General features: G+C 33.2%; 1 protein-coding gene across 2 annotated transcripts in view; it reads left to right on the forward strand.

Annotated features, from left to right (window-relative positions):
• The window catches only part of LOC136979081 (dynein regulatory complex protein 11-like), an 87,016-nt gene that overhangs the window by 19,178 nt on the left and 52,734 nt on the right, over positions 1 to 15,104 (forward strand). For both annotated transcript variants that reach the window (XR_010881338.1, XM_067274989.1), the window contains exons 6-8: positions 79 to 150; positions 1,805 to 2,016; positions 13,534 to 13,621. Coding sequence is in view for 1 of the 2 variants with exons in the window: in XM_067274989.1 (XP_067131090.1) it covers positions 79 to 150; positions 1,805 to 2,016; positions 13,534 to 13,621 (372 nt within the window). In the remaining variant the exon portion in view is untranslated. The remainder of the gene's footprint in view (positions 1 to 78; positions 151 to 1,804; positions 2,017 to 13,533; positions 13,622 to 15,104) is intronic.

A 15,104-nucleotide genomic window follows, 5' to 3' on the forward strand; every position in this document is an offset into this window, starting at 1 on the left:
TTTAACATCATATATCATAAATAGTCATAAATGTTTTTAAAAATAAATTATTTGAATAATTTACATTCTACTTTACAGAATTGGAAATTATACAGTACTAGGAAGAAAAATAAAGTTAACTTAATTAGAGAAAAAAAATTGCTTGGAATGGTAATTATTATTATTAATATTTTGTCACTTAATTCGATTAAAGTTTTTTATAAATTGATACTAACTGTGAATATAAAAATTAGACATTTGGTCTTAATAACTAAAATTTGGAGGCCCCACACAGGGTTCAAATCTCTCTCTAAACATGCTAAAAATGTATTTTATTATAAAGAAGAAAATGTATAAAATAGATGCAATGTGATATAAATAGTTTAAGACTTGAGCACACATGTTAGAATTTTTATCAATGTCAGACTGGAAAATTTGAACCTTGATTCTGATGCTTGTAGAACAGATAAAATTTGGAAGAAATGGGAAAATAGGATGATTTTAATGAGGGAAATCATCATGATATAATTATTAAAATTCTTGGATGGCAGGACAGAAAACATTGTCTAAAATACAAGTGAAAGTTTTAAAGACTGATCAACATCCCTCAGTTGGAGGAGAGATATGATGTCAGGTGAATACTGAAGATAGACCTTTTGTTGCAACTCAATATGGTCCAATTTTACTTGGAGACAAGAAAATAACCAATTGGAGATGATGGGAAAGAGTCAGGATTAATCATAAGATAAAATTTGGGGATAAATCCTTTAAAATCCCCTGAATTTCAAGGATAGAGGCAGTTTTGCCTTTCTCAATATCAGGGATTTACCTCTCCCAATATCACAGATTTTCTTCTGATAATTTTCTGCATAAATCTGTTTTCTTTCTTATTCTTGTGTTCTGCTATCATAGTCACCATCAATGAACCACTGTTGCATCTGTCTTCACTATGCTGTCAATGCCACAGCCCATCACTGAACATGACCAGTCCCATCTCTGGATTTATCTATGACACTGCTCTGAGACCACCGCCAACTCATTGAGGGAACTTCATCAACAGAATCCTGTTATTGGACTCTAACTCATTGTTTTGAGAGGGAGTACACTTTATAATATTCTGTAAGCACTCAATTTTATTCAAAATAAACAGGTTAAATTGTAAAGGTGTTCCATCTCAGTGTCTGCCATCACCCACAAACCATTCCTTTATCCCTCGTTCATTTAACTTGACTTTGATTTTCCTTGTTGTCTTTCCCCTTTTGGCAACCTCACAAAGTTTTCTATATCAAAATAAATCAAAGCAACTATAAAATGATTATCTGTAAATTATTTAAAGGAAATAAGAGAAGTTAATTTTAAATAATATTTTTATTTTGCATTTAACTTAATATATTATATAAACTTTTTTCAACACATTAAGTGAAGAATTTTTAAGTGTTTTTTTTTAATCTGAAAAATTCAAATAACTATAATTTTTAATTTTAAAGAATAAAAGTGTTGTAATTTCCTGTATATAACAGAAATTAAATGATTCAAAAAATTTTTAAAATAATGTAAAAGAACTTTGATAATTTCACTTTTAACATACAAATCTTAAACAGTTCTGACATAAGCTATATCAACATCCCAGCATAAAAAGATTAGTGGAGTTTGACAATGTATTGGTTAGAAGTAAAATCATCAAAATAAAAATATTCTTTTGAAAATTAATTTTTACATTGAAAAGATATCTTATGGCAACAATGAAAGATTTTGTAAAATTAAACAGTTATTTATAAAGTAAATGTTCACACTAAGTATGTATCCTACTTCATATTTTTTTTAGTTATCTTCAACGATATTACCAGCAGACATAAAAACAACATATAATGGTGATCTGGAACAGCACAGAGAATTACAGCAAAAATTGAAAGCAGAAAACATAAAACTATATGAAAAAGCTCTCGTTGATATTAAGATGCAAATAAGATTACAAGAATCAGATGACATGAAAGAAAAATTAAAAGATGATATCCGAAAATGGTATCTTTCATACAGGTAATTTAATAGTAACCAAATTGAAAATTTATATCTAAAAATAATTATTGTATTTTCATGCATATTACTCATGGGTTATCTGTGTTTAAAAAAAAGTTTGAAAGTGGAACAGGTTGTGTGAGGAGATGGGTTATATGCTGATTTTAAATAGCAGTTACATGCTCATCAAATAGCTTTTTCTTTGTCTGAAGTCACTTTGTCTAACACCAAGATTGTCTTTAGAAAAACATGAAAAGTCTTTTGTACACCACAGACATTCATCTTGAAACATCAAAGATACAAGGAATATCGAACATATGCTTACCTCATCTTTAGTTCTCTCCCATTCATTTTATGTATATTCAATCTATACTTTAATTGATGATATTGGACATTCTTATTTGAATTTGTATCTTGAAAGCTGATAAATTTCTGGTAATTATTCCCTATTTCATTATGATGTTATTTCATCAAACTTGACAGTTGAGTCACATGACATTGTAATTGTCATCCTAATAAGCTATAAACTCATTTCTGGAAGAAAAAGTTTATTAGTATACATTTTTGGCCTATCTTATGCCAACATCAGCCCAACAGTGAATATGGAAATTTTGGGTTCCCATACAAATGTGACAATAAAAGCCTCTGTTCCAACTGTACTATTGCTGCATTGTAAAATTGTTCTTCCTCCTCTTGCCCCAGTTTCCCAATTTATATTTAAAAGATTTTATTGTTACTATTATTTTAATTTTAAGTGTAACTATTAATTTTTGATGTATAGGCATGTTTGTCAGTTTATAGTTTAAATATTGTTACTCAATTTGTAAGAAGTTTGTAATGAATGCTCCTTTTTTTGAACATTTGTTATCTATAGGCTGATGCAGTGGCAGAGCTATCATAGATGCTGTAGCCGAGTAATAAATAACAGAATCCTGAGAATCGCTCGGCTTTGATAAAAATTTAAAAAGTTTATTAATTACAGTTAACATCGATAGTTTCCAAAGAAACAATTGTACACATTTACTAAGAAAATACAAAGACACTTGAGACCACCCATAACAATATCACCAATTGGTCCCCACATACCGACAAAACAAAGGACTTATTCTAACTTAAGTCTAGCTTAACTATAGTTTAACTAAATTTACAAAGAAAAAGGCCCTAGAGCAAGATAAGGTTGATAAGAATTATACAGGAATTGTCAGAATGAAAAAGTTCAAAGGGGTGACTCGCAATAATATTAAAAAAAACCTTGGATCCGTTCCTTAATAATTGTCTTTGTTATGTGCTTGTCCTGCTTTCCTCTCTCCCCGAAAGTGTCTTCCTTCTTTTCGTTCCAATCTCCCTCTCTCCTCTGCCAGTAATCCCTTGACCAATTGGGTGTCACCCCCTTTTGTTTTATTACAGTTCAGACCACATGGGTCAACTAACTACAGTGTGGTTAGGTAAACAGAAGCCGGAAGTACAGTTTTACCGCAGGAAGATGGTATAAAGAAATAAGGAAAAGAAAAATAAATAACAAGGCTTAATAAAGCCACAATACAAACTGAAACTGCTTAGGGACCCAAGTCAACTAGAGCACCATTTTGTTAAGAAGGGGACAAAAGGCTGGGGAACAGAGTCAGTGGCGTAGCGTGGGTATCAGCCGCCCAGGGCGGAGGAAAATTTTGTCGCCCCCTTATTTAGGTATTTCAATTTAAAAGACTAAAATATACAGTAATTCTAAAGAACTTTTCGGCAAGAACAATCATCATTATGGTATTGTACAGGTGTATTGTATTATTATTATTTATTGTGAAATTTTGCTGCCCCCTAAAAGTGCCTCCCAGGGCGGGCCATCCCTGCCGCCCCCACTACACTATGCCACTGAACAGAGTATACAATCATTCAATTAAAGTGTAAAATATTGGAAATGGGTAATATCAGTATTCAGAAAGCCCTAAAGAACCAGAAGTTCACCATTGGCATGTGGCCCTAGTAGTAATATTGTTTATGACTTACACAGCCAAATGTGACACATTTAGCTGTGTAAGTCATAAAGTGAATGTAATCCACACAGTTGGAACAGAGGCTTTTATTGTCACATTTGTATGGGAACCCAAAATTTCAATATTCACTGTTGGGCTGATGTTGGCAAAAGATAGGCCAAAAATGTATACTAATAAACTTTTTCTTCCAGAAATGAGTTTGTAGCTTATTAGGATGACAATTATAATGTTATGTGACTTAACTGTCAAGTTTTCTGAAATGACATCATAATGAAATAGAGAATAATTACCAGAAATTTATCAGCTTTCAAGATACAAATTCAAATAGGAGTGTCTAATATCATCAATTAAAGCGTAGATTAAATATAAAACATTTTAATTTAATTTTGAAATTAATTTAAGAGCACTATTTAATAATGGGTAGGTGTAAAAGCAATAGTTAATAAGGGTAAGGTGTTAAGAGCAGTGTCATAACAAAGGTGTTAAATTGTTTAAATTATTTAAATTTAAAAATAAAGTGTGCTTTGAGATTGATAAAAGTTATTAAATAGAAATTATTATGTTTAATACAAACTGACTGCCTATATCAACATAACCAAATAGCAAATGTAATACATCAAAAGTTTATACACAAACACGATTTAGTATGAATCCAACAACCATACTACAAATACACAAATGGTCATAATAAACAATACACACAAAATATGCTGTGACAGTGCCATAATCACAGACAATACAATCCATCATAACAGACCAGACATTACATTCACTGATAAACAAAACAAAATCACATATACTGAAGAGCAATTGAATTAGGGATACCTGTCTAGTAGTGTGTAGCACCATTTTTCGCCTTGATGATGGCTGCAATTCATCTTGGCATGGACTCCACAAGACACTGGAAGTGATGGGAAGCCATACGTATCCACAAGTCCTGAATAATCTCCCACAAATCATGAAGATTAGATGGAAGGTGATTGGAGCCTCGAACATCTCTCTCAATTGCATCCCAAATGTGCTCAATTGGATTGAGGTCAGGTGATCGTGATGTCTAGGAAAGCATGTACAGGTCTGTGGAATGTTCATCCAACCATTCTGATATAATTCGGGACCAATGGCATGGTGCATTGTCTTATTGAAAGACAATCTCTGTAGTGGGCTGTTGAGAACGAACAAACGGGAGCAGATGGTTGTCAAGGATATCCTGGTAATGTTCACCTGTCAGCAACGCTGTCACACATACCAGGGGTCTCATTTCAGTCCATGTGAACAGTGCCCACACAAGAATGCCACCTGTACCAGCTTGAAGAGTCCCCTACTGGCAGGAAGGATCCATCGCTTCATGTGGTTTACGGCATACACGTACTCTGCCATTGGCATGTACCAAAGTGAATCTCGACTCATCACTCCAGACAACATTTTTCCACATCTCGTCAACCCATTGGCGATGTTCCCATGCCCATGCTAATTGTTGCGCCCTGTTTTGTGCAGTCAGCATGGGGACTCTTGTAGGATGATGATTCCTGTACCCCATTGAAAGGAGATGGTTTTGTGTGGTGTGGCAGCTTACACCATGCTGTGCACCAGCGTTAAATTGACGGGTGACCTGTTGCACTGTGGCCCATCTATCCACTGTTACAATGTGGGCTAGTCGCCAACGACCTCACTCATCCACACACTGTTGTCTGCGGCAGTTGACCCTGGCAGCGATGGTTTTACTGGAATTGACGTACTTATGGTACACCCTCAAAACAGTGGCGCGTGAAAATCCCAGTGTTTCCACTACTTCTGAAATGGAGTGACCCATTCGTCGGGCCCTGATGATTTGTCCATGATCAAATGCACTTAGATCTTTACTCTTACCCATTTTGCTTCTGACTGTTACTGATACCGTTAGCAGCACTCCTTATCTTGTCAAACTGCTGCTTACCTTACCTGCAAATCACTTTCACGCTTACGCACAACTCAAAATTTGCATAATGCCAGCTATCCCTAATTCAATTGCTTTTCAGTGTATATCATTGACATAGATGTACTGTACTAAAACACCCACAACATAAATAATATACACAGTGAAAAAATTAGTAAATACTAAGAACTTGCCTACAAAATAAAGTGTCTGTAAAGAATGTGTAGTGCTCCGCCACTATTTGTTCGTTTTTTTTTTTTTTGTTGTATATTTGTATATATTGTATATCATTAGACTTAACTTCGCGTCACTGTATCGGGTTATTATCGCGTTATTACTGTATCTAGTTATTATCGCGTTATTGTGTATCGGGTATTATTTTATCGCGTTTTCTTTGTAACGGGTTCTTTTTTCTTTGTTTCGTCATTCTTTGACGACACGTGTCCCTTTTTGTTCCACCTTTGGGGGACGCGTGCAAAAGGGGCCTTGGATTGGTTGCCGAAGGATCATGTGGGAGACGGCAACAGCGAACGATATATATAGAAGGTCCTGAGGTAGAAGGGCACCTTTTTTCCGGATCTTTGGAGGCCGAATGCTGTCCGTTGGGGAAGACCTGTGTCGAGCACGTGAGTGAGGATCGGGGAGCCCCGGAGAACAAAGGAGAAGTGTTTCAACAATCGAACTCCATCGGAGCCGTATGAAAGATTAATGAACTAAAGTGAATCAGTACAGACGTAGGACAGTCCAAGGTACAATCCTGAACAATTATATTTTTCTCCACGCGGGAATTTTGTCGGTACACTTGAGGCTGGAAGGGAATTTGTATGTAAGTTTTCTTTGTTCACCAGTTGGTGTTAGTTACTAATAAACACGTCTTCTGTAAGCCGACTTCTCTCTCCTTTTTTTTTTTTGACCGGTAGACCTCGGTCTAACCATAGGGTCATAACAAATGGATAAGAAGGTACTTTTCATGCCAGTAGTCCTTTCTTGCACAGGCATCATGTTATTTACACTACACAAAAGTCTAGAAACATTAGGGCTTCACAACAGCACACTGTAGAAGACTGCATACTAAACACGTGTCACATAGTCAGGAAATTCTTAAACACGGATACCTACATGAACAGCACATAAACATATTAATAGCTTATTTTGTTGTTGTTTTGTCCTTGGTCTGGTATAGCATTAGGCAGCAGTATTAACGAACTTCATTATAATAATAATCTTTATATTATATATATATATATCTCAGTGGCATACTGTCCATGGAAGCTGTGGAAGTGCTGCTTCCCTTGTATTTTTGAAAATATAAATACATATTGTGCAATTATTTTCATATTTTAACATACTTTGAATTACTTAAAATTAATATTTTATTATAATCTCATTATGTATCTTATTACAAATTTCTTTACATGTGAAAACAATGATAAAATTTGAATATAAATTCGTATATGCATATTCCCAATGGAAGTTCCATATCGAATACGGGACAGCTTTCACAGTGAAAATATTTGGTGTAAAGCAGCTAGATTACAGGCATTCACGCATGCACTTTACAGAGCACCAACCTCATGTGGTTTAGCTGGTGGATGCTACACACCAAAATATCGTATAATGCTTTTAATGATTCTGTGAAGGTTAACCGAGGGTAGGAGATGGAAGATGAATCCTATCTTCTCTACCTCTTAACGGCATAAGACCTTGAGGTCCGACCTCGGTTGTCGAAAGGATGATTAGGGCTCGAGCGGTCAATGATTAGTTACGGATTTGGGATCGAAAGATCCCGTTTACGTCAGGAACTGACACCAATCTATCAATTTCTCGCGGATAGATACGCGTTTTTCGGAAGCATAAGATGCCGATGATGATGGCAATGGAGGAAGAAACGCACACTCTTCTAATATTAAACAAAAATACCCGTTTATTTTGAGATTGATAGGGAATACATCAATTAACATATTTGGAAGTATTTATATCATCGAATCGAATTATTAAACCACGTCTCGAGTGATTGGAGAGAGAGAGTTTACAAAACATCGCGAGTAGGATAAATACCTTAATGATCCTGAGATTTGCACAAAGTCCGAGGAACGAGAGTTCGCTTGAAAATAAGAGTCACTGGACTGAAGATATATGGGATGGACGGCTTCAACGGCGGGAGATGATAATCCACGGCACACACACACTTGACAGTTGTCGAAACTTTTTCTCTCTCTGCGTCATCGTTCGTTTTCCTTTTTTTTCGGAATCTCGGGTTCGAGATTTTTGTGAAGTACGTCAAGGGTGGAAGTCCTTTTTGACCAATGGTAAATTACATGATATAATTATTTTTCAACAGTTAACTCATCTTCTACAAGGAAGTATTACCGTGGGAACGAAAGTTTATGACAAATTTTTACGAGAAAATTTGTCGGGTGTTTTTCCGTTTTTTGTTTTGTGTTTGATTTAACCCTAACTTTCGAAAATCGGTTGGCAAATAAAATAAAAATTCGTTATTCTTATATTCGGGCCTTCACAATTCTATCCAGGGTTGCATGGCTTCCCTATCATCAAATGTCACCACAGGCCACTGATATATATATTTCTGAATGTGTTTCTGTGTGTCTACTGTAGATTAAAATGGAACTGTTTACAGGGCTGAAAAGAGGTAACTTTAGATATAACTTTTTATGAAGATTTTAATTGTGCAATTTAAAATTATTAACATGGCACTTCTAATTACTTACTTAATTAAAATGTACCAATATATAATTAGTGAGAAGATTCCATTTCTGCTCCAACTTAGGTACATAAACCACAATGTTCATAACCTTAGAGAATGAGAGAGAACTTAGAGCAATGTTTCCCAATCTTTTTTGTGCTTTGCCTTACCTAAGCCTTTTTAAAATTCTTATGCCCCCCTAACATATACACTTAATTGCCACACTGTTTTGTCATAACCATGATAAAACCCAATCCTTTCATCAAAGTCTCTTGCACTTTCCAGTCGTTGCCAAACGTGACCTGGAACACCACAACTCACGTCTGTCCACCTCAAGGTCTGGGCAAAGAATGTCCTTTCTCCTCTTTCACTGGCATCAGGGCTTTGTTCATCTCTTTGTTCTCAGTGGTTTCCAGAATTGTTAATCCCACCCCAAGAGAAAAGGGTTATAAAGAAAAGTTCTAGAAGGAAAGGGAAACAAAGAACAAAGAAAACTAAAACTAACTTAAATCAATATTTACAATAAATATAGCGTACAGCGGCTATATGGTTAACTTAAACTCTGGACGAGTCTATTTTCAAATTGCCCCCTGTGGGGCGTGGGCCTCACGTTGGGAAACACTGACTTAGAGACATTGGAGACTGAAAATCTGATAATTTCTTATGCAAAATAGGAATTAATTGATAGAAATTGATCTGAAACTGAGATTTGATGTTGCTATGATTATTACACTAATTGCTATTGACAAATCTTGCTCTGGGTGAAAATTAGTATACTTGTGTAAATATTACCAGTTAACAGAGTAACAAGCCAAGACTTTTTGTTCTTAATGTAAAGCTTTTTGAGAATAAAATTCACAAACAACAAAAAGTGATTACAAAATGAAATTTTATAATAGTTACATATACAGTTTTCAAAAAGTCATTTTTAAACATATCAGTTTTTGAAGTTATAAATTGTAGTGAAATGTGCATATCAAGTAAAGCAGCTACATTATCCTTCAAGAAGTCTAAAAAGAGAGATCAGAAGTGGTTGAAGCTTCATTTGTGTGAAATGGTTCATTGTAATGAGACTGTTTATTCAGATGTTGCTTCCGTTTCTTCCCAGCAATAAGGCATTGGTTTATTGGCTTTGGTTTGACAGCCAGTCTCCAGTCCAAAGGATGAGGTCCCGGCCTCACAAAATATATAAAATACATAATATTGTATAATAAAATGAAAATCGCATTTTCCAGTCACATACAAGTACCATTGACTTTGGCATCTTAAACATTGCCACTAGATCCACCACACGTGTACCACTTATGTGCTTATATGATAAGTTTCCCTTTTTATCTGTCATCAATATTACAATCTTTCACACACCTCAGATGCCAGGGTTAATAAGTAAAAGGTTGGTATATTTTGTTGAACAGAAAGTTTTTGCATATTTTTTAACAGCTGCCATTACTTAGCATAGATGTGAGATTTAATTATAACAGTTGTGAAATTTAACACATTATTGAAGCTGTATTCTTTGTTTAGAAACTTATTTTAAACTTTTTCCTTCACAATTTGTTGAATAAAATTAAGTGGAAATGTAATCAGATTAATTAGTATGCTTTATGAGTTTTGGAAAGGATATAACACTGTACAAACAGCAAAAATTTGTAATGTGTATGAGAAAGATACTCCTAAACTTTGAACATGTAGTTTAAAAGTTCCATTTGGAACTTTGAATTCAAGGATATAAAATGTATAGGGTGCCCAAAAACTGTTAACGAGGAAAAATTGCAGGAATAAATTGTTAAAAATCAATGAATAACATACAATACAGTATACATAACCAAACACATCAAAAATAAAGTAAAAAAAAGCACCAAAAACATGAATGTAATGCAAGAGCAAGAGATGACTTGGGTGAACAACAAATTGTGTTCATGCTTCAAGTGTACTTTTCACTGTGCATGCAGTTCAAACTCTGAGGCAAATTTTTGTTCAGTTTAATGTTCAATCTCTGAAGCATTTGAAGTACAAGGTACCATTGTATGATATAAAATATATTTGTAGTGAAACATTATTTTGGAATCTGATAAAAGCAACTCTCAGAAACAGTTGATATGTTTGGGCAGAACTAGTTTAAATTAGTTTGTGAATTATTTCTTTAGGGAAGGAACATTAATCTACACCAATGTACTGTACACTTGCCTTGTCAGGCCATAAATACATTTCAGGAACTTTTTCCCTTCCTTCAGTATGGCAGGCACCTAGGATACATCATTTTACTTAGGGAAAGTATGGAAAGAGGAAAAGTATAGTCATCAGTAAAAAAAATGACTCCCCAAAATTTTTAAATTTTTGGACTCAGGATCTTGAAACATTGAGAAATGCAAAAACATTCAGGGATTTTTTTGTATGTGTGGATGTTAGTGAGGGGGGGCATAATTTTGTTCACCCTGTTTGAAGCTTAATAACTCTTGTGTTTTTTGTCGAAAATTTCAGGGAAGTTTGTTTATTAATGTGATTGATGCTATTAAATTTTGGTGGTTAAAGGTTGATGAGATGAGGAGATAAAGAGGGGTTGTGTGTCATATCTCAAGTAGGGTCAGACTTAATGACAATTTTACTTGTTATTAACATTTACAATTTTTTTTATAAAACTCATCCTTACCCTCAAAATTAAGCTTTTTGTCATTTTATAATAATTATAAATATAAAATGTTTTTTAGTAAAATATCATAACAGATGGTGCCACACAAAGTTTTATATGTTGCCAGGAAAGTTAAACAACTTGTTGCTGGATATTGCAATCTGTATTACATAATCTTTCTGTCATAATCATAATCTGTCATTTATATAACAGTCTGTTTCAACATAAACTGGACTAGCTTTTGAACTCTCTTTATTTTTGTGTCATATATTGTCATGTAATAAGAATACAAATTTGAGTTATTTAAATCTGGTGAAAAGACAATTGTGACTGGAGGGTCAGAGTCTCTTTGACCCCTTGTCAGGATGTGACACCACCGAGTCTTTCAGGACTTTGAATTCGTGACGGAGAGTTGTTACGTCATACGAGCGGTCGTGGGTGAGCGACTATGTCCGTTGTGGAGGTGGAAGAAGGAGAAACGAGGAAGTAAGTCACTCAGGATACTGGCTAAGTAATAGGAATAAATTTAATAAAAATAACAGAGAATACAGGCAATGATTAGCTAACAGTCTCACCAAAATTTCTAAATACACAGAGAGAGAGGGTTTACAAATGACCTCCGAGTTGATAAATACCTTGGTTAGGAGATTAGCAGGGTTTATATGGTATCCACGAATTATAATCCACCGAGACACATGCAGTCCACAAAATGTCCATAGTGTAAAACACTCCAAATGTCTTCTAGGTAGCACTTGGGCATAGGTAAAAGTTCTGGAATGTTTTTCCAAGGGTTGGTTTCACAATGACCAGATGACGACTGCTTGGATTTGTCATCATTCTCCCGTATTATTTTTCCTCTTCAGTTTTTTCCATGAGGTCAGGATCTCGTTGTTAAGGGTCAGGTGTCCAATATGTGAATTACAGTCAAATCGCGATAAGTCGACACCCGGATAACTCAACACCCTCGGTTAAGTAGTCAGTTTTCTGTGGTCCCGGCCAACTTACATACGCATTAATGTTAAAAAAAACTCCGGTTTACTCGACACCGTTTAACTCGTCACCATTGGATAAGTCGACATACTTTTGCTGTCCCACACTCTGATAAGTTGTCACCCCTCCTGAAAAAATGAATTCACTCCGCACAGTGTGGTGCAAACTCATTTTTTTTTCAGGAGGGGGAGTCGATTTATTTATTAATATATTTAATAATATAATAATACATTAATATTATTAATATATATATACATATTAATAAGAATGCCTTAACATTTTATGTATTTTTATGTATAAAATAATAACAGATAAACAAAAAGAAAATATCCAATCTACATCAACGTCACACCAGAATCCAATTTTGCATTTTCTCATGCTAGATGCATTAAGAATCCTTAGACGTTACTAGCCAACAATTGGCAATTGCGAAGATGATGTTCTAAAGGCGTTCGTGATCGTTGAAAAAGAAAGTTGAGACGGTTAAGTGCTCAAAACAAACAACACTAAACGAATTTTTCAGTTTTTCATCTACAGAGTAATTGTAAATGGAGGACATAATGTATTGTAAGCCTATACTATTGTATAATGCACTACTGCATTTTATTAATTGAAGCTTTGTGGTTTTTTTTCCAACTTCGCTTTAGTCGTCACATCAGATAACTGGACACATTTCTACTTCCCCTCGGGGTGTCGACTTATGCGGAGTCGACTGTACTTCTAAAAGTTTCGGATGACACACGACTAACTAGATGGATTGTCCTCAATGAGGAAGCAAGTTCATGGGAAATAATTTTTATGATTTTCAACAGATCTTTTGATAAAATGGTGGAGGTGAAACAATCGAAAAAAATTGATTGAACACCTTTGTCCATTTGTCCGTCACACAATAGCAGAATTTCCTTACAGTTTTTAACATGTTACAATCTCTGTTAATAACAATATTTTTAGGAATATATTTAACAAAGGTAGTTAAATTACTTAATATTTGAGATGATGATGATCAATTTGTGAGAAAAAAACAAAATTTTTTTGGAGTAGCTTTTTCAATAAATAATATCTATTAAATAATTTAAATACAATGTCAATAACTGAAATTATTTAAGTAATAAAAAAGAATAATTGTTAACAAAACAAAAATTATAATTTCAAATTTTTATTGTGGTCTACATAAAAGTCTACATAATATATTACAAAACATTTATTGATATAAATTTAAATAATTGTATTAAATTTAGAATATGTATTATTTGTAAATGATATTTTTTAACAATATTTAAAAACAAATCTATATTAAAAACTTTTCTTTTCATAGAAGTAAACATAACACTTATCCCAATTTTCCATCTGAAAAAGAAGGTGGTTCAAATTTGATTTTTTATCCTCAAACAGTAGAACAAAATGTAAGTATTTTTGTTTGTATATTATGTATAAATATAAGTATATTTGGTTGTTTATATAATAATTCAGTCATTTTATTATTTCTATTAAAATTTTATTAAAAGTACAAAACTTTACAAATTGATGTGTGTTGCATACATAAAAGGTATTGTATAAAGCAAAAGCATGTTTTTTAATTTACATATGTTTAAAGTATGATAATTATAAAAGTATTCCATTTCAAAAAGGGTTTTACTTAGAATACTCTGATCTAATTTTTAAATACTACTAATGATATACATAGCAAATACATTACTCTATATTTATTTCATACATTAATTTTTTGAATAATGGACTGAATTTTGAAATATTTTACATTTTATTTCATAATGTCATTATTTTGAAAAGAATGTATTTGTGATGAAATGAAAACCTTTCTGAAACAAAATATTAAATTAAATTATTTTAATAATTATTTTAATGCCATATTTATTTACTATATTGAACATTGCTTAACCTCTTATCATACGGGAGACGTTTGCTTTAATTTTGATGTTTTTTAATTAGAAAATCATTTTTAATTGACTCAGACCATGCACATACTGTGAAAAATAAACATTATTTATTATTCTGAAATTATTATATATATTTAATAACAGGTGTTAATATGCAGGATGTTAAATTCAAAAATTCAATTTATTTTTAAAAATATGCAATTTTAATACAAAAGAAATTAAGTACAAATCAAGGAGATACAGTCAGTTAGGTTGATAAAACATTGAGTCATGGAAACAAAGAAAAATGGATGCCCAACAGCCAGGAATACTCTAAAGAAATGTCATATAAAAATTAAACTTACAGAAAAATTTTCCTTCTAAAAGTCCTTCACACTACACAAAGAAAACAGATAATCCTGGCACATACACAGACACACAGACAAAAGAAAATCAAGTCTATCTGGTCATATTTTTTTCTTTTCATTTTTCTTTTGATTCATACCATGGGTTCTTTTTCTTTTTTCTTCCTGTCTATTTTCTATCCTTAGTGTGCTTATCCTCTATTCAATCTTCTCACACACTACTATTTTCTTAAACCTTCCATGAATTTCAATTATTTTTTCTTTTTTTTAATTGGAAACATCTCTGCATACTTTCCAGCACTCCCTGAGACCACTGTAGCCAATAATCAGGAAAAATTCCTTTTCAGGGATCCACACAAGTTTAAAACCATAGTAAAATTTATACACTAAATTGGTTCATGAATGCATTATTGCAAATTTGTACAAACACTAAAATTATTAGTTTTACAATATATTACTACCAAAGTTAATTTATACTCATTATAAATTCCTTTCAAAAATGAATTTCCTGGAATAATATAAAAACCAGCCAATATACTGTATTTTTGTGTGTATAACCAACAGTAGCATGTAATTCACAATGGCATATAATCTGCAAAAATAAAATCTTCACATAATCTAGTCCAACCACATAACTTGTACCTTTG

This window comes from Centruroides vittatus, unplaced genomic scaffold (assembly GCF_030686945.1).
Source record: "Centruroides vittatus isolate TY-2023 unplaced genomic scaffold, ASM3068694v2 contig_577, whole genome shotgun sequence".
In the NCBI taxonomy this organism is placed as follows: Eukaryota; Metazoa; Arthropoda; class Arachnida; order Scorpiones; family Buthidae; genus Centruroides; species Centruroides vittatus.